The sequence below is a fragment of the Castor canadensis genome, chromosome 1, assembly GCF_047511655.1.
Source record: "Castor canadensis chromosome 1, mCasCan1.hap1v2, whole genome shotgun sequence".
Taxonomy (NCBI): Eukaryota; Metazoa; Chordata; class Mammalia; order Rodentia; family Castoridae; genus Castor; species Castor canadensis.
The window spans coordinates 33,647,388-33,668,305 of NC_133386.1; the positions used below are offsets into that span (position 1 = coordinate 33,647,388).

The 20,918-nt window shown below is 38.1% G+C and overlaps 1 protein-coding gene across 2 annotated transcripts in view; it reads left to right on the top strand.

Moving 5' to 3' along the window:
* The window catches only part of Arhgap18 (Rho GTPase activating protein 18), a 179,745-nt gene that overhangs the window by 57,322 nt on the left and 101,505 nt on the right, over positions 1–20,918 (top strand). Inside the window, exon 1 of one of the 2 annotated variants that reach the window (XM_074074955.1) lies at positions 3,760–4,062. The exons of the other annotated variant lie outside the window; for it this stretch is intronic. Coding sequence (XP_073931056.1) covers positions 3,950–4,062 — 113 coding nt within the window. The 5' untranslated portion in view covers positions 3,760–3,949. Of the gene's footprint in view, positions 1–3,759; positions 4,063–20,918 lie in introns of those variants that run through there. 2 annotated transcript variants of the gene reach the window in all.

Genomic DNA, 20,918 nt, shown 5'->3' on the forward strand with positions numbered 1-20,918 from the left:
AGGGGGAATTAGAACACTCTTCATTAGTCAAAGCTGCTTTATAAATCTAGGTTTTATCACTTTTGTAAAAAATTTCACAGCAGCTTAATTTGTTCAAGTTCTTGTTATTAGTAAATTGGGTATATCTTTTGCCAATTGAAAAATTATTTTTCATAGCTGTGTGCATCCTTAATATTGGTTTTATTTCACCCTATAGAGATTATCTTTATCTAATTCCTTAAAAAATGAAATAGAGTGCTTATGAAAATTTTAATAAATTTTAAAATTTTAATGTTGATTTCATTCCAATTTTGGTTCCCTTCAAGTAGAAGTCTATAGTACAAAATAAGTTACTATATCTAAATACGAAAACCAGCAAGTAAACTCTTTGGTACTACTAGCACTGATCCTAAGAAAACTTTTTCATTATTTTTGAACATGGTTGCCAAATTGTCAGACACTGCAGTACTATCTGTCCTATTTTTAACGACCTGAGTAGATAAGTTACAGCTTCCTTTTCCCTTCCTGTGACATCTACTGCACCCCACTTAAAGAGAATGAATGAAATGCACATTGAAACTGTCTTCATGTTGTTAATTACTTTCTAAGATGTTTCATAACAGGAAAGTGTTTGGCGTGCACTCAATAGCTTGGAATATTAATGTCTTCAAGGACGTGAGGTGCTCTGTGTTTACTTAAAATGGTTGAGGCAGAGAAAAAAAAAGAGTGAGGGTTTAAAAAAAATTTTTTTTAATAAAATAAGTCTTCCAAAAAGTAATATGGTATAAAGATGGACTGTGGCTAATTCTTGGTAAGGTTTAGGGCATGAAATCAGGACAGCCTTTCAAGGGGCAGTATTGGTTGTTAGTTTTGCTTCGCTGATGACATAGGAAAATTCTGAAGCCATTTTTAATAATCCTTTGCTTCTGTCTGAGGCTGTGTGTACCAGGGCTATCTGCCTGTAATAGGCAAGATCTTCAGATCAGTAACAACACTGCTTAGAAGGAAGAAAGGAGAAGGGGTCCAGAGGATTTCCATATACTTGACAGTTAAATTAGTAGGATTCAAATTTTATGAACTATGCTATGGAAATCAGTTTGTGTTCCATTGTTTTATGCCTCATAGAAATTAAAAGACATGGCTACTGTGAACCCAAATCTTATTCTTGAACTTGTAAGATAGTTACATTTCAACATTATGATCAATTTATTAAAGAAGTGAAAATAATATAATTTATTATTATTATTATTTTTGCAATTCTGGAGTTGGAACTCAGGGCCTGCAGCTTGAGCCACTCCACCAGCCCAAGTTTTTGTGATAGGGTTTTTCAAGATAGGATCTTGCAGAACTATTTGCCTGGGTTGGCTTCGAACCATGATCCTCCTGATCTCTGCCTCCTGAGTAGCTAGGATTGCAGGCAGGAGCCTGCAATTATAATTAATATTTTTGTTTGGTTTTGGTGCAGAGCTAGAACCCAAGCCCTTGCATGTAAGAGACTGTAATTAGGCAAAGACATAATTATTGTTTTTATTACAAATGGATGAAATTTCTCTTCATCATGAATTGATTCACGAGAGTTGGAAGTTCCCTAAGCAGTGTCCCTTGCATGACACCAAGAGATTGGAATAGGGAGATTAGGAGAGAAATAAAGAAGATAGAAGGAGGTACTGGGAAGTAAAGTGAAGAAAGGATGGGGATGGAGAGGAAAATGGGGAAGAAAAACCTTTCCAAATGATGGAGGGGGTTTTTCATCAGTAATTGTAAAAGATAGTGACTCCCATATTTTTGCATTTTGGAGCAGCTACATTTAAAAAAAATAGTGAACATGGGGACCATTTGACCATTTTTCCACATAAGGACTTTAAAAGGACAATAATGCATATACTTTCATCTACCTACCACTTGACTCTGTTCCTGTATTTTTTTCATTTTGCCTGAGTTTGTGACCATTTCATTATAGAGTAGCCTTGGTTAGCTGCATGGGGGCCACTTGTCTAATAACTCCAATTTTAATATTAAAATTCAATAGAGTTTTATTTACCTATTTTTTTGGCAGTACTGGGGATTAAACTCAGGGCCTCCATACTTGCTAGTGAAGTGCTCTATCATATGAACCATGCCCCAGTCAAAAATTTATAGTTTTAAGGGACATCTTATATTCATTTAATTCTTCCTCCATTCAGCATTCACTGACGGTCAAGTATTTGGAAAAACAAAAAACAAAAAAAAAAAAAAGGGAAAGGAATGGCAGTGTGGCCTGTGGGAATGTTGACCAGCAGATGACATAGAAAGCCCTGTGGATAAGGTAGTAGGAATGTGCAGTGGTTATCTCCAAGATTTAGTTAGAACTGGCTCTGTCAGCAATGGGGAGCCAGTGAAGTTTCTTCAGCAAGGAGAGACATCATTTGGTGGTATAGGAGTGTAGTAACAATGTGTAGGACACTTTAGAGGAGGTGACAAGAAGATAAACTAAAAGGGCTGTAGCCAACACATAATTACAGGGCCCAGTGGTGGCTGAGGCAATGGGGGAAGAAAATAGCTGGCAGGGAGAGGAAAGACTGAGCAACTGATTGTGAAGGAACAGGACGGAGATAGAATAAGTTCTTGTTTTATTTTAGGGAAGACTTGTGTAAATGAGGGGCTGTTGTAGATATGACGGACATTTTTCTAAAAATAGATACTTTGAGTAAATATGAATAAATAGCTTATTTATTATACTATTTTTTTTTCTGTGTTGGGGATTCAACCCAGGGCCTTGCACATGTTAGCCAAGTGTTTTACCACTAAGCTAAACTTCTAACCCTCTCTTTTAAATCATGGAAAAAGTATCACTAGTTTATGGTATGACGAAATTGAAAGTTTGTTTTGAGGAATTGTAGATGGGCAGACTGATAGATCACAAAGAGCTTAATTCAGATTACTGGATATGCTATCAGTTAAAATGAAGAGTGTAGAGTGGTTTTTAGGAGAGAAAGAACACTGAAACATCTCTTGTATTTTCATAATTTTTAAGGTTTTTCTTTATCAATAAAACAGCAGAATTTTGGTGAAAAAGAATGGAATCAAGCTACAATTCTGTTTAGGTCCCCTTAGTAACGGAGTTATTTTGGTCCAGGTACTTCACCTGTCCCTTAGCTTTACTTTACTGACACTATTAATTATACCTGTCTCTGGTGTATGTGAGAGACAGAGAGAGAGAGACAGAGAGAGAGAGAGAGAGAGAGAGAGAGAGAGAGAGAGAGAGAGAGAGAGAGAGAGAGAACGACGGGTGCAGCCTGATGCACACACATCACAAGCTGTCACAAGCTGTGTGCATTTCTTTTGGGGACTGAAGAGAATTGTGGTGAATCCAGAGGTATACTTGGCACTGGTCCTTTGGTGAAATAAGCTGACATTCCAGAGCATACAATAATTTTTATGAGGGCATTTGTAAGTGGAAGCAAGAAGTAAAGCCCTGCCGTCTGGCTGGGTGGCACTGTGTTGGCACAGGTTCCTTGGGTTTTGCGGTGGCTGATGTTGAGGCCGGGCGTGAAAGGATTAAGAAATGCCCTTGCTCATGTTACATGAAGCAGCAGCAGTGACCTGATGGAAAGGGATTGGGAAGGGAAAAGAGTCAGCCCAAGTCATTATTTGCTAGCCAGCAAGGCTCTTCGTACTTAGTGCGTGAGTCGAGTGCATATCCTGGCAGGTTAGAACGATCACAAACACAGACGCGCGCGCTCACGCGTGCACAGACACGCGCGCTCACGTACACACATCACGGCCGGCTGTGCGCGGTGCTCTGAGTCACAGCTGTGACCGGAGAGCCAGGAAGCCTTGGCGGGAGAGACCCCGCCCCTGCCCATGAGAATCGCGGGCCCGCGGCGGGGAGGAGCCGGCCCATGCTAATGAGCAAGTTGCCAGGCGAGACAGGAACTTCATTCCCCTCTGTGTCAGGATCCATCGCAGAAATTATGCCCCTTCTCTCACCATGAGCTGGCTCTCCAATTCCCAGGGAGTTGTGCTAACTGCCTACCACCCCAGTGGCAAGGACCAGGCCGTGGGGAACAGCCATGCCAAGGGAGGTGAAGAAGCCACCTCAAGGTAAGCCTTGGCCTTTGAAAGCCAGAAAACAAAGCCAAACCTCTTTATCTGCTGCAGGGAAAAAGTGACAGGGAAGTTGTGCGGGGTTAGGGAACCACCTCTGCACCTGGAGCCTAACTCCTGAGCAGCACAGACGTTTGGCGTGGCTTTATGTCCTTTTCATCCCATCTGCTCCAAGCTGAAAGAACCTGTATGATGACCTCGGAGGAAGGACTAGGAGGAACTGGGAATGTGGCTGTATGGCTAGTAGCTCACTGGCTCAGCAGGTGCACTTGCAGTTGCTGAAAGATCAAATGACTGTGTTTGAAACACTTTCTATGAGATGGAATTCTTGAATGGGCTCAAGGCACCTACACTGGAACTGCCAGCTGGGAGAGTCTGCCAAAAGCCGGAGGCTGTTCACTGTACAAGCTGTTGTTGTTAGAGTGGTTTTTTTTTTTTTTTCTTCCCTTCTCACTGAAAGCAAACCTCTTAGGCAAAACGCCCAAGAGATGGCCTGTGGCAGTATGCGTCACATTCTTTTGTGTATATGTGTATATGGATTTTTTTGATTCCCCTTGGGCTTTTGAGAAGGAGTTTTTGTCAGGACATAGTACTCTGTTGCTAGAGTGAAATGTGGTTAATGTTAAATCACTTTATAGGTAGACAAGACAAATGTTCCATAGACCACTAAGGTGCAAAGAGGACCTTTCTCCCTATCTGTGTACTTTGTTCTGTTTTCTAACAGATTTTTTTTCCCTTTCTTCCCTTAATGACCTTCTCACTAGTTGAACTTTTTTTTTTTTTTTTTTTTTGCCTCCAGTCTTAGATATAAATTGCAAATATTGGCCTGGAAGTCAAATGTGAACCCACTTGCCTCCAGGCTAAATTAAGTTATCAGTAAGTTCATTTCCTCCTTGATGCTTAATGTGATAATAAACCCTTCTTTGTTCTTGTGTGACTTATGCATATGCCTGAAGCTGAATAATGCCTTCTTTCATTTATTTTTCAAATCCCCACATATGGGGAACGTGGGAAAAAAAATCAAAGGAATGGTGATAATACTCTGGGTTGGACCTAGGAGAGCAGAACTTTTTCCTCACATGTCAGCCACAGATGTATTCCACTGCATGAATTAATTTCCAAAGATCAAAGGAAACTGTTGTTTGTGCTTTACACACGTTACCATTTTGTTTTCTGTTGTTGTAAGTATTTTCTGCAAAAATCGTAAATTGTTTTCATCTATTTTCTTCCTTAATCTTTCAGCAGTAAGCAGCCTCCAACTCTCACACCATACCAGTCATAATTTGGCTTCCACTTTGGCAGTCGAAATTATACAAGCTCAGCACCTTCATCGGTGATTTTAGGCTGGGTGGCCTGAGGATCAGAGCGAAACCTTGGATTTTGGTTGTGAGGGTGGACAGAACCATAAGGGACTTTGAGTTCCCGTTTCTCATTTTCACAGTAAGGACTCAAACTCCAGGGATTCCTTAGATTTTAGCATGGTCCGAAGTTGTAGGATCTTCCCTGGTCTGTATTGTAGACTTTTTCTTGGGTCTCCACTTTGGTGTTTCTTGTGGGTAGTTTATACTTGAGCGAGTTGAACAAACAAAAGAGGGGAATAGATTGTTTTCAGCTATTGCTGAAGCAGAACCAAGAGGCACTAAGAGGCAGAGTGGGTAGCTGTGGATGTTTACTTGGGACCACAATTCTAGGTCTGCTCCAAAAGACCTCGCCTGCTGGCTGCTATATTGCTTACCCATAGTGGACTAGGACATAGATATCTAAGGGCTACTTATTTATGTTGGTTAGAGAAGACAGGAGCTTGAGGGCTGGGAGAAAATGCAAGAAGGAGAGAGGGGGGACGGTCCTCATTAGTTTTTACCCTTAAGCATAGAATAATTTATCAGATCAACAATGCAACTTTGGGAGATGCACTATTTAGCCTAGAGGGGTTGAGATACAGGGATTGACATCGGGGTGGGGATTGACATAGGGGAATGAGAAGGATTTGAAGGTGGGTTGGGATCAGTAGTGGCCATCTAAGGATGGTGATGATGGTGGTGGGAGGGGTACATAGGACTTTGGCTTTGGTTGAGTTGGTTGGCTGGTAGTTTAAGCATTAGGAGGCTGTTCCAAGGTGCAAGGTTGGTGGTTGAACCTGCTTTATAAAGCTCTCCAAGAAATAAAACCAAAATAGAACTCTTCAAAGAGGCTAAATTAAACTCTACATTCCCTCTCACCTATTTAAAAGTTGCCGAAGGTAGCACAAAATTCTGACCTTGTTTATCACAAGATTTTATTTCTTCTAAATCATATGTACTTTGATGGAGTATTTAGTCATACATTTAGTTCAGTAAGATGAACTCATGAATGTATAATGCCATTTAAAAAGCATAAAGCATTTTGTATATGATTTAGGATGTCTATAGAAGATGTTTGATTAGATTTTTAGCCTTGCCTTATCAAGTCCTTTTGTATCATTCTGATCTTTTGAAAACAAGATAGTAGGGAATTCATACTTTTGCACGTAATCTGTTAGTCTAAAATTCCCTACACTCCATTGTTCCTCTTTAGCATGACACATTAAATGGATACCAGATTAAAGAATTCTTCCCACTACTTGTTAGGGCCTCTCAAATATTTGTAGAATCTTGTTTTCATAGTTTTTTGTAATGTTTTGTCCTCAAAGCTTCAGGATTTGAAAAACTATGTTAGCATTAGTTGTTCTGGCTGACTGGTACATAGTCAAATGTTTCCAAAGAAAACCACTCTTTATGTGTGGCTATATTTATAAGACTTTATTTACTTGTTTTCTAAGCAGGCTTCTTAAATATTTACTCTAAAACAAGTAATTTTTGAAAGAATACTATATTTTGTCTATTTTTACCATTCTCTTGATTTTACCATCATTTTAAGGAAAACTGTTCTGATTGCTTGTATTGTTTTTTGTTCATATTTTAATATTAATATCAAGTGATATTTTCTTTCTTATTGAAACTTTTAATTCTGTACCTAAGTAGATTGAAGAATGAGGTATTTTTATGTCTTGCTTGAACAAACATATGAAATTTATCGTGTAAGCTTTTATTAATCCCATTTGCCATTGGGTAAGTCGAACCAAGAGTGACTTCTGATGGTATAAAGCCTGAAACCCAATGCTCTGAGACTAACCTGCCTGGATTTACATTCCAACCCTCCCACTTACTCATTAGCAGTGTATCCTTGGAAAAGTTATTTATCTCTACATGTAAACTGAACTTCATAACAATACTCACCTCATTGGGATGATTGAGTGGGATGGATGATCTATGGAAAGCCTGTGGGCTGGTGTCTGGTTCATAGCTAGCTGCTACTACTTCTCTTAACACTACGTAAAGCAAAAGAAAGAAATTACTGAACTTTACAGCATTTAAAATATTCTTCCTTGGTTCAGAAGCATTTTTGTAAATCTCATTTTGTCATGTGTTAAAAAACATGGGCAGATTCATGTGCTTAATGTATTTGAAAATGCAACATAATGTAAAAGTTTAGTCTTAAAATCTGAAAGACCTTGAAAATGTCCTTTCAGTACATAGCAGCTTTTATGATTTGAACTAGGAACAAACGCCTACAGAAGTCCTGCCTTAGGCACTGATAGGCATTGAGGTTTGCAAACATTGACTTTTATGGCAAGATGGAATGTGGGTGGATCCTTTTTTGGCAGCCCAAGTCCCTCTTGCCTCCATATTTCCCTCCTTCACTTTATGCCTAGCATGCCAAATGGAAGCAGGCTGGTGTCTTTTGTGCTTATCCTGGTTTTAGACTTTTTCAAGTTTACCCATTCCTTGGTTCTATAAGAAAAGCCATTCAGTCATTCCACATATAAACCCCAAGTTCTTACTGAGCATCAGGCAGTTGGCCAGGTGCTTGTGTTATAATGGGGAATAAAACTGTGTTAGTTAGCTTTTCATTGCTGTGATAAATACTTGAGAAAAACAACTTAAAGGGAGGAAGGATATATTTTGGCTCATGGTTTCAGTTGTTTCAGTCTGTGGTCCCTTTGCCCTGTGCCTTTGGACCTGAGGTAAAACTGAGCATCATAGCATCAGGAATGTGTAGCAATCAGGAATTGGAGGGAGACAGATAGGGGCCAGGACAAGATAGAGCACCCAAAGATATGTCCCCAGTGTTTTCAGGCCTCCAACTAGGCTCTACCTCCTGAAAGTTTCCATCTTCTTCTAAAATAGCAACACCAACTTGGGACCAGGCTTTCAACACATGAACCTGTGTAGGGCATTTCATATTCAAACCATAACAAAAACAAACACCTGTGACTGGCTGAGGGTTCTGGGTTTAAAAAAAAATAAAGATCTTAGTAGGTAAGAGGGGCAGGCCCTAGAGATATTTGGGAACAAGAGCTCAAGGATGAGAAGGGTTAGGGAGTATGGAAGCCATAGAACAAATACCCAGAGGAGCAAGGAGCCCTATTTGCTGGGTAGCTAGGTAGAAGAAAACAGAGTGGGAGCTGATGGCCTTGTAGACCACCTGGGGCCTTTGGTTTGTATTTCAAATAAGATAGGAAGAAGTTGAGGGAGGAGGGTTTACAGCACAGGAAGAATAGAGCAGATACCAGTTTTAAAAATTGCCCTCTGGTGCAGTGTTAATTATAGACTCTAGAAGAAGCAGTATCTCTTAGGAAGTGAGGTCACTTGGGCCAAGCTCTCCATCATTGTGGTAGGGGAGGGAGTGAGCTTCAGTGAACTTTCGAAGGTAGAATCTGTAGGATTTCCTGATGAATGTGCTCTCTGAGCAAATGACAGTAAGGAATGTTACAAGGATTTTGGCCTAAGAAACCTGTAACAATAGAGTTGCCATTAATTTAGATAGGGAAGACTTCTTGAGGAATAAAAAGGGGGTGAGATGGGCAAGATCTGAAACTCAGGTTTTGGCTATCTAAGTCAGAAACATCTTTTGAAGAGAAGCATTAAGACAAGGACGTGGTTGTCTTAATGAGGTCAGCATTTTTATGTGAACCCCTATGGCATTTTATTTTATTTATTTGTTTGTTTGTTTCTGTGGTACTTCGAACTCAGAGCTTGCGCCTTGAGCCACTTCACCAGTCCTTTTATGTGTGATGGATTTTTTTTAAGTCTCAAGAACTATTTCCTGGGGCTGGCTTTGAACTATGATCCTCCTGCCTGTTTGTGATTCAGCTTTCCTTCAGGGTCCTGAGAAGACTCCCTTCTTGTCATCTCAGGGGTATCACTGTGAGCAAGCTAAGAACTGCAGAAACTCTGCGCCCCAAGGCTAGGTCATGGTGAGGCTACTTAAAGGAAGGATCGCCCCTCTTGTTTAGAGGGAGGAAGCTATGTTAGGACAGGTGTGGTAACAACCCTCATCTGAACTCTCCTCTAGGAGTTTACTGTCCTAGTCCAAACCTTTCATTGCATGCAAATGCTTTGAGATGGGATGGTTTGTTATAAAGTTTTGCACAATGTGATACTTCACAGGCTTTTCCTTTTGATTAAAGGAGGTAGAAATAGAAAGTCTTGTTATTTGAGGAGAGTAGGGGTAAGTCTAGGTGTCAAGAGTGGATCCGGGCAGCAGGGTTGCAGAAAGAATGTCTGGATCTTTCTGAAGGCACTTTCTTTTGACTTCTGTGTTTATCACTGTGAACTGGCCAAGTTTATCCTTTTTTGCAAGAAGTAAACAGAAACCATAGAGACCTGAGTGGCCAGCTACTATGTCTAGAATCTTTTCCATAAAAAGTCTACCACATATTTGTGTTGAAAGTGTGGTTTGTATCTGCAAACAACAATTAACATTTCTGTTAGGGGAAATGGGTTTATCATGGGGATCTGAGTCATAGAGAATGGAGGCATCTCTGCTGCCCGCAGTGACTGGTCATCTGGTATTATTTGTCGTGCGTCTGCTCTCTTTTTGAAACTTTATTTTTTACCTATAGGCTTTATAATTTTGTTGTCTCTGCTTGCTCATCTCTTCATGGAGGCCCCCCAATCAACTTGTATCTCATTGATAACTGACTCATTTCTTTATTTCACATTTGTAAAAGGTGATCAAATTTGTCCACTTAATATGTTTGAGCTAGCCATAGAAGTTCCCCAGTTGGCATAAGAGTTGGGTATTTTGGGTCTTTTCAGAGAAGCAAGATCTGTGGGTACAGCAGATTCCTGTGGGAAGGATGTGGTATCACAGCTCAGATGGTTAGGACACAATGCTTTTATCTGTTTCCTCATCTATGAGATCAGTGTAATAATGCTTAATAATGCTTTTGTCTCTTTACCAGGTTAGTTATAACACTAAAAAGAAAATACAAATAAGGAATATTTATTAAATCCTTTTCAATACAGTTTCTTAACTTTCTCTACATGTTTCACTTAACCAGAGTTGTCACATTAGACATTTTTGTTTAATTTGCATTTTATTTTTTTGCAGGATGTATTCAGATGTAAGTTCATGGAGGGTGGACTTGCCTGTAGGGTATTTTTTTGGGGGGGGGAGGAGAGTGCATATCTTTACACCCAAGCTTTAACAAAATGCTTGTTACACTCTAGCTGTTAACAAAAGTTTGAAAGAGTGTGAGAGGGAGGAGGTGTAGTGACTGCATGCATACATCTTGGACCCAGACTGCTTCGGTTGAATCTTAGTTCCAAGGTATGACCATGGGCAAGTTGTTGAATGTCTCCAGGTTTTTTCTTTTCCTTCTACATCCTGGGGCTAATAATACTGACCTCAAGAGTCATTATGAGGATTGAGTTAATGTATGTAACATCCTGAAAAGAAGGCTTGACCTAAAGCATCTATGGCGATGGAGGCCAAAGGCTGTGGGAAAATGTTGGTGAATTAATTTGGAAAGTGTTCAAAATATTTTTGAGGTTAATTTGTAAATAGTTTAGAAAATGAATGTATCCTTTAATATATGTATAATATGATAAGTGTAAAGATTTAAAAAAAAACATAAGTTAAGGAGGACTTAAAGGTATTGAACTCTTGTTAGACCTGGATGACTATTTTGAGTAGCTTTTTTATTTTAGGGGGAACATGTAAATTTATAAATTTTATGTTACTGTTAGTAAACTAGGAAGTCATCAGTATGACGAGAGTATTTCAGAAAAGGATAATTTTTATTCTTTTTTGCCTTTAAAATATATTTATATACTTTATGATCAATTGTTGATCTCATCTATAGAAATGATGCTTTATGGAGTAAGGCTAAGTTATCTGTGGTACAGATCTGGGGCTGGCATGTCTCCCCATCAAATTCCTCTTGAGTTAAGCCCCAGTGGCTCACACCTGTAATCCTCACTACTCAGGAGGCAGAGATGAGGAGAATCACGGTTCAAAGCCAGCCAGGGCAAACAAAAGTTTGTGAGACTCTATCTCGAAAAACCCTTCACAAAAATAGGGCTGGTGAAGTGGCTCAAGGTGAAGGCCCTGAGTTCAAGCCCCAGTACTACCCCCCAAAATTTTTTTTTCTCTTGAATTTCCTATGTAGTGCAAAAATTTGAAAGCTGTGCTGTTAGTTTTTCTCTTCATCTATGTCATACGTAATACATTTAATTTAAATGTCACTAGGCTGTAGACTTGGAAACTGTCCTTCTAGGCAGTTCTTTTCAAATCTGTCTGGACACTTGGCATTTCAAATTCCTATCAACTGGTAGCTCCTGCTCACAAATGCTTCCCAAGACCAGGCTTCTTTGTTTCTACCTCTGGGGAAAACTTTTTGGTGGAAGTGGAAGTAACTAGAGGAAGAGAGAGCTGAAATGAGGGTGAAGGAGAGGGAAGGTAGAGATGTAGGCTACTTAGGAATGCAAATGCCATTTTCTGTAAGAGAAAACATAGCATAAATGATGTTGAAATTCCATGAAGCTATAAATCTGCCAATATGAATCCCCCATTCATATTATGGGATAATCAATTTCTTTTTATTAGTCAGAAAACTCAAAATGTCATTTATTTGTAGCATAGTTGGTATGGGAAACTATATTTGGGGTTTTTAATAATATATTTAGAAATAAAGCTTTCAAACCCAAATTAAATCTTCAACTAAGTTGTGCAATAATTCTTTGTCACTCTTGGGACCTTTGTGAATTGAGAAGTTAATACTGATTTTTTTACTTCCTCTAGTCTTGTCTTACTGTTGTTTAATGTCTTTTCCAAGGTATATGGGAGCGTTGCATCTTCAGTAAACATGTCTTTTTGTGTCTTCCAAACATGTGCCTGTCTTCCGTCAGGGATGGTGTACTTGTCTGTGTTTGCCACTTCTTGTAGATGATTAAGGACCGTGGAAATTGGAGAATGTTCTTGTGACCCTAGTTGAGTCAAATTAGAATTGATGTAATTAATTTAGTGAAGTGAGAAATGCTTTAATAGCATGCTGAAATAAAACTTGAACTGAGTAGAAAAATCTTGGGATTCTCACGAGAGAAATAATAAGAATTTTGAAATTCGGGTGACTTGGTGTACCTCTGAATGGTATAATGCCTGTCAAGTAGCATCTGTATTTGAGGAACACAATAGATATTATATATCATTGATGAACAGTATCAAATTAAAATTCTACTTACAGAGAGATTTGGACAACTCAGAAGTGCCTTAAGAATGTATAAATATGGAGTATCTTAAAATTTTAAAGTGTTTAAAAAATTTTAATATGACAAAGTAGCTGTAGGTACAAATGATAGGTCTAGAAAAAAAACAAATATAAGAATTCCTGAAAGGAATTCTGCTGAAAGGGCCTACTAAACCACGGGCAGTGAAGGTTTGAAGAAATTAACTTCATTCACCAGTGTTTCCGGGGATCCCTAAGTACGGGTTCTGCTGAAAGATACATTTTCTCCATAGAATTTAATGGAGTGATGACTTTGAAAATCTAACATATCCCTAAGAAAACATTTGTCAGTCACATCAAAGAAGCGAACCAAAGATACACCTACAGACACAGTAGATTATTTATGCAATTATTGAAAATAATTGAAATTATTTTTGATTTTTTTATGGTTATCTAAATTGGATTGAACATGGAATAAGTATGAGGGGTATCAAAAATGACATTGTCAAAGTAAGGTATGAAATAAAAGTTACTACAAAAATCTTCACAAAAAAAAAAAAGAATTCCTGCTCTGAAGGAGCTTACAGTAAGATTCAAGTGGATTCTAAAGCAACTTTTCCAATATATATTTAGGAAGGCTGCATGGATCATCCTTTGAGGTCCAGAATTTTAAAAGAATTTTTTGTTGAGTAATTGAGATTTAGGTTTAGCTAAGGAAAGGTAAGTTGGCCACTGCAAGTTGAAAGGAACATAGGCTATTTTTAGGTGGTCTAGAAGCATGTAATTTGATTAACGTATTCTATAATTAATGTTTTTACTAGAGTTACTAAGTGTGTGCCTGTTCATTTCTCTCTGTTCAAATAATATAGTCCAAGCCATGTCTATCATCTGATAGATGTTATTTGGGTGAATGTAGTAGCATATGTGTATTGTCTTAGTTTTTAAAAACTGTTGATCTTTTTTTCAAAGTTTATTTCTGTTTTGTTTTGTTTTGAGACAGAGTTTGCTATTTAGCTCAGGCTGTCCTCAAACTCATGATTCTCCTGCCTCTGTCTCTTGGGTACTGAGATTATAAGTGTGTACCACCACATCCAGCTTGTTAATTTTTATTTATTCTTGAAAATGGAGATATACTGTAGTATTCCTGGACTAAAATTCTTTTTGAGTTATAATATTTTTGAGCTATTCTATGTTATAGTATAGTCTTAAAGAATCAGCACACTGTATATATTTTATAAAATATTATTAATCCCTTGCTTCCCATTTTTTTAGATCAAGGTTATATACATAAGAATCAACAAAAAGTAAAAAAAAAAAAGAATCAACAGAGTCCTGGCAGATGATATAATAATGAATGAAGAGGATGACTAGAAGGTTGTATCTCACCCAGGCTCCACTATTTTGTAACCTATATTCTGAAGGATCAAGTGATTGTTAAAGTTACCCATTGTTGTATAACATACCACCTCATAACTTAGTGACTAAAAAGACCAGTTTTCTGTCATTCTTTAGGCTAACAATTAAGTTCTTTCTTGGGGGTTGTCATACAGGATGGGCTGAGGTGGGGTCACTGGAGGTCTCTTCACAAACACACTTGGCATCTTGGCTGACTAGGCATCTCTTTCTTTTCACACTGCTTTTCCACATGGCTAGCTTGGGTTTTTTCAGAGTGTGATAGAATCAAGGTAGTCCAACTTCTTACACTCTTGTTGATTTACCACTTTCCAAGAAGTCTAGGTTGCACCTATTAATCAGGCTTCTTTGGACCCAGTCTCAGAAGTTACTTACTATCACTTGGCTGTATTCTAGTGGCCAAGAGTGATAGAGCAGCTCAGATTTAAGAACATGGATTCATCTCTCAATGGGTGAATGACCTGCGCCTAGGAAGTAAAAGGAGTTTGATGGTAGCCATCTTTGTTGACAAGCTACTTGGTTGCCATTCTAGTCTGTCTGTCTCTGACCCTGCCTACCTGAGCATATTGCCAGCTGTTCTTATTCAGAAAACTTGTCCAATGGAGCTTGACTTTAAAATTTTTCATCAGCAGATATACATCCTATTTGCATTTATCCTTCTGACTTGCTTAGTTCAGTAGATTTATATTGAAGTATTTTTTCTGTTCATCATAAATACCTTAAGTGGAGGCCAGGCATTCTTCTTCTTCATCCTATGCACTTTAGGTGGATTCATTGCCTTTTATGTAATAGGACTGAACTATATTTGTGAACTGGTTAATACTTGATATTTTGGAAGGACTGGGTTTTTATTGTTTACAGAGCAATTAAAGATATGGCCTTTTTGTCTTCCTATCAGAAAATTATACTTAATTCTCAAAAAATATTTTCCAAAAACTGATCTAAATTTAAAAATTGATTTTAAGCATAAGCTTCAATTTGAATTTGAGAATAATAGAGTACTGGGAAACTGAGGTACCCCTTTTAAAGAATGTGACAGGGTATAGCATGTAGCATTTTTTTCACAAAATGTTAACTAACTGTTTTATTCTTTGTGGTTAATAAATTAAACAGTTCCTTCCTTTTGCTGGCAGAGATTGCCAAAGGTCCTTGTTTGTTTACATCAAGCAGTATTTACTCTGAGGGACTATTGGACACAGATGTAGTATTTTGGAGTACATATTGTTTTTGAGATTATATAGTACATATGGAAAATTTCCCAGAGGCTATATAAAAATTAATTTCTAGTGTTGAGTTACTTGATACTTCAACTCGCAGTATAATAGTTACATTTAGCAGTCATGCAATAACTATTATCATTGGCCTTACACACCTAAAGGGCATCACTGTAGGATTTCCTGATTCTTTCTTGTTTAGAAATGTTTTGCTTTACTGTGTCTACTAGAATTCTACTTGTTTCTTACCTTACTTCCTTTAAAGATAGTAGGAAACCCTCTGAACTCTACAGGGAAAAGAGATTTTTCTCTAAAATAAAGGAATTTTTTTGAAACAGTACTTTAAGATAAGATGTTTATATTTAAAGTATTTTGTATCTTCAACATCTTAGAATTGCCCCTGTTTTTGTGAGAACTTAATGTGGAAATTTAAGCTAGTCGTCAATGGAAACTGTAGTATACTTTGTCAGATCATATGATTTCTAAGATTTTAATGTCTCTGAGAGAAATGTTCACCAATATTCCTGTCCCCTATGCTATAGATGGGAAATCGTGTGTTCTCCAATTTGAAGGGAAAGGAATCTTTTTTGACCTTAGTTTGAAGCCTGAAGCTTGAAGGCAAAAGCCAAGTTTGGGTTTCATAAAGTGAAAATCCCATTCTAGTAGCTATTTACACATCTCAGGGGACACTGATACTTTGTTAATCCACTTAAAGATTTCGTCCATAAATTAGTGCTAGGTTCTTGTTTCCCAAGCTGTGTGTGGAACACTGTTAATAAGTGTCCCATTAAGAAGGGTTTGTGGCCCAATATTTAGGTGTAAACAATACTGCAGGCCTTCCTGTAGCATATTCTATCCCAGTATTTTGAACCTCTAAAGAGGAGCTTTTATAGCAAGTAGCATATTCCAAATTTTACTTGACTTGGGAGCTCTTATTTTGGGGGGAACTCTGATTACCAATGGTTGGGGAACATTATTGGTGAAATCTCAAAATATTGGTGTCTCTTTACATGTGGAAAATGTTAAATATTATATATTTTGGAATTAGTAAAATACTTTGGACTTCCTCATAGTATTAGTAATAGTAATTTTTAAACTTCTGTTCTGCCAGCCAACATACATTTTGTCGATATAGGCATACCCTACAGAGTCGTCTCTTGGTGAAGTTGTTCCAACAATAAGAATGTTTCTTGATTTTTAAATACCCAAGTTCAGCTGGGCATATAGCACATGCCTGTAATCTCACACTTGGAGCAGAACGATGGTATGTTTGAGGCCAGCCTTGGCTATGTAACAAGACCCTATCTCAAAAAGCGAAAACCAACCAAACAAAAAACAACCAAGTTTCACTGGTCTTACAATAGATCAGTTTTTTACCTAGTATTTTTAGAAGGAAATATATATGTGTATACCCCCAAACCCAATATGAAATTTTGTATACAGATGTGGAAGAAATATCTTAATGACAATTTTAGTATGGTGTGGATATATCGAGCACATAGTATCAGCAAAGGAGAAATATGCCATGTCACTGCTGAGAGTTAACCCCTGACCTTACTAATTGGTCTTCAGTTAGCAGAATTTTAAGCTTTTTTTGCTTTCTAATGAGATGGTTATTTGTTGTATATTGGAGTTTTCTTGTGTGTTTTGTTTTAGAAAACTGGTCTATGTCTTGGGTAGATATGTTGTGTGTTTTTCCATTTAAGTGACTTAGACAATCTCATTGTTTTCTTGCACAGCACTGGCTTTCAGGTGAGGGTAACTGCTGTCTTACCTCATTCAGTCCACATAATCCAGTCAGCTATTGTATAGTGAAGAAACAGAAGTGAGAGAGGTGAAGCAACCTACCTGAGTTCATCTTGTAGGGAGAGGCAGGGTTGGAATTTGGAATTTGGACCTGGGCAACTTGTTGTCAAGTTCTTTAACACTATGCCATTCATAGAAATAATTTTATTTCCAATATTTGTTAACTGAGAGTGGCTTTTGGAAGTCTATAGAGGGCAAGTTTAAGTACAATGGAATAACTGAATGTGTGGTAGTTTGTGTTTATTTTCATTAAAAAAAAAACAAAAAAAACTCTGCTCCTTTTAGCATTTAGAGAATGTTATGGCAATCTGTACTGTAGGCAATTCATTGGTAGTAAAATAGGTCCTGTGGGAAATCACCGTAGCTACTTTCAGCCTATTTATTGCAATGAAATAGTAGTTTTACAAAATCCTGTCATTTAATAAGTAATTTTATGTAGCCTTGAGGTGTCTTCTGGCATTTTGTGGTCAGCTATTCATGTAACTGGGGCAAATTGTATCATAGAGGAAAAGAGAAATCAAATATTTATTGAGTACTCTCTGTGTTCCAAGGTACTTTAAATGGAATTTGTTTAATTCTCATTGGTGAGAATTATTACCCTTGCCTTAGGGAAGAGAAAGCTCAGGTACATGGGATAACTGGTCCTGAATCACAAAACTTGTTCATACACCAACTCTGATTTGAACACTGGTCATTTTTGTTCTACTAAGAGGCATAGAGTAAGTGCTATTGCTGCTTTTGTGCAGGAATAAGAGTGGGGCCTTAGTTCTAGATATATTCTGTGGCAGGCATAATGGGGTCTTCCACCATTCTGGGTGGGCTGTGACTGTGGTGGGGGCTGCAGGAGCCAATGGGGATGTTGGAGATCCTATAGAAAGAGCAGAGGAGACAGCCCTGAGTTGGGGCCTTACTCCATAGGTCAGCATTTGTGAACTGGAAACTTCAAATGCATTGAAAACTTCCTGGAACCAGCATGACACAGTAATAAGATATGCTTTAAAACACCACTGTCAAAACCATCATTACTGCCATTAATGGTTGCATTTTTGTTTCAAGACTGAATAAGCAGATTTTCCTTAGTCCCTAGAAATAAGATAGCAATATGACTGCAAGTCTACGTTACACCAGTAATCCAGTGCTTACAGTACCCTTTCTGTTGCATGAGAACTTTCTCCTCACATCCAAATGGAAAGGGTCATTCTATTTAGCCTTAAGTCATGGAATTCTCACAGTGGTGAACGAGCTATTCCTTCTCACTTGCTCATTTAAGTGCTTCAGGGGTCTGCAAAGATAGTAAAGTTTTTGCCTACCACAGACCCAAAGTTCTCAAAATAATCTACTTGTTGTTTCAAAAGCACTTTTGATTAAATGAAAATGCATAAGAAGGTGGGGAGTGGGTGCTGGCTGGCTAGTGAGCATGTACTTGTGATGATCTTTTAGCCTTGGATAGTGTATAGCGTTTAGATTTTCTTAGTTTATAAATATTACCTGGATGAGGGACTCACTGCAATTCTTTCAGGAGCGTCTCCATTTTTTAGGCAGAGTAATTTGAAGTTGGATAGCAAGCCAAAGGTAAGAGGACTGAATGGTTTATTCTTGGTCCTAACCCTAGACCTGTGTATAAATAGCTGATTTCCAGGCCAAGGTGTCCCCGTGTGACATGTTCCCACACATTGCAACTCTTAGCAAAAATAGAGCTCTGTGTCCACTTAGATGCTATCTGATGCTGCTCTCACCAGGGAGAAATCTCCAAGTGATGTTTGTGTGCTTTCAGATTTGTCCCCTAAAATTCTGTGCTGCCTTAAGCTCCCTGACATTGTATTATTTCTTCATACTTAGGCAAATGGTTTGCATGGAGGGACTGTCCAATTTTGTAGACCCAGTGCAAGGAAGAGAGGGAGGGTTAAGGAAAACACCACCTGTATATTACTGGGGAACCCAAGCTTGGTGGAGTCATTTGAGAAAGGGCCTGGTTCTTTGGGAAGAAGGAATAAGGAAGCTGCATTTGGAAAGAGTAAATTATTTCATAATGTCTATATAAAATTGACAGAAATGCCCGTCTGCCCTGCCCTCATCTTGGCTGGGATCTCTAGGCTTTGGAATCAAGAACAGAGCAATGGGCAGGGCCCTGGAAGAGCAGAATAATTGTGGAAGGAAGGAGGGGTAGTCCTGTTACTACTCAGAGGAACTGGCCATGTTGGTGCCGAGGAAACCCCAGGCCAGTTCCAGGTGGCCATGATTGGGCACCTGAAGAGTTCAAGTGATTGAGTGCTTGCCTAGCAAGCATAAGGCCCTGACTTCAACCCCTAGTCCCACCAGAAAAAAAAAAAAAAAAGGAAAACTTTAAAAATAATGTAGATGGGTGAATTTGATCAAAGTACATTATATGCATGTTGTAAATATCACAGTGAAACCCCTTTGTATAATTAGTTTATGCTAATTAAAATTTTTAAATGTCTATGATAAAATTTTGCCTGAACCATTGGTTAGTCACTTTTTCTTGGAGAGAGCTGCTTTTCAATTTCCACTTGAAATTGCAATAATGAAAGCATTTTGAAATGATTGAGGGGCCGGGGGTACAGGACAAGTGATAGAGCGCCTGCTTAGCAACCACAAGGTTCCAAGTTCAAACCCCAGTACTGCCAAAAAAAAAAAAAAAAAAAAGACGAAGAAGGAAAGAAAATGATTGCAAGCATGAGTTTAATTAAACAAAAGCAGCCTACTTAGAAACTCTTGTCCTTTCAGGGTTAATGTAGATCTTTCCATGGAGATAGTGGCAGTAGGAATCTGAATGATTCTGAGTCTCCCTGCCTCCTTTCCTAGATCCTTGCTCTTAAAGTGGGAGTTTCCCAGGCTTCTAAGGGCCTCATGCTGATAAGAGCTGGGGCCAAAGTTTGTTTATCAAGGAGCAGCAGGGTTAGGGAAAGTGTTAGTGTATGTTGAAGATGACTGTTTCTCGTACATTCCTTTCCTTCTGCCTTGTAGTGCATTTTCCCTGTCTCATTTTTAGTAGTGATTAAACTAATGATGAATTACCAGCTAGACTGTGATGATTTTCTATAGTAATATAACATGCATTGCGCTACTTCTCCAAAGATCAAAGGAATAGTCTAAAGTTAGCCCATTATGTAAATGATGAAGATGTAAAATAGCATTTTAGGGTATTTTTGCATACAACCAGCATCTTTTAAAAATAACTCAAAAGTAGTTTGTGTTGAATGAATGTCAGTAGCATTGAAATGAATTTATGGTTTCAGAAATTTAAAGAAAACTTCCTTTAAAATTTATTTAGTCCCTCACAAATCATATAGATTGTGACATACGTTAAGTTCATGAAATCTTAGTATGAAACACTTCTCTTTGTGAGAGGAATATGAAATGTTACAAACCTTCACCATGCTATAACTTTGATATGTATCTTCTGTGCATGAATAGTTTGAAAGTGAATGCACCATTTTATTTGTATGACATCTAGGAAAAAGTAAATAAGGAAAACATTAATTATTGGTTGGAAAATGAACCTTATCTGTAGGTTCTAAAATTGTGCTTGTGAGTAATGTAAACAGTCAATTTGGAGAGGGCTGTTTTTAGCTTTCCACCTGAAATTATAATAATCTAAGCATCTTAAAGAAATGATTGAAAGAGTGAGTTTCATTAAGAAACTCACTATCTGAATTGTTATCATGTTTTATAATACTTAGAACATGAATCATTTTGTAGTTGGAGAATTTATATGTTGAACCTAGTGATGGATGACTTGAGATGAGGGTAAAAATGTACCAGTCCTATTTAAGCCACATAAGAAAGTTAAGTGCTTTCAATCTGAAGGATGGTATTTGTAGGAATGTATCTGATTGAGGTTGGCAGTGGTGTAACTCATTTTCATGGAG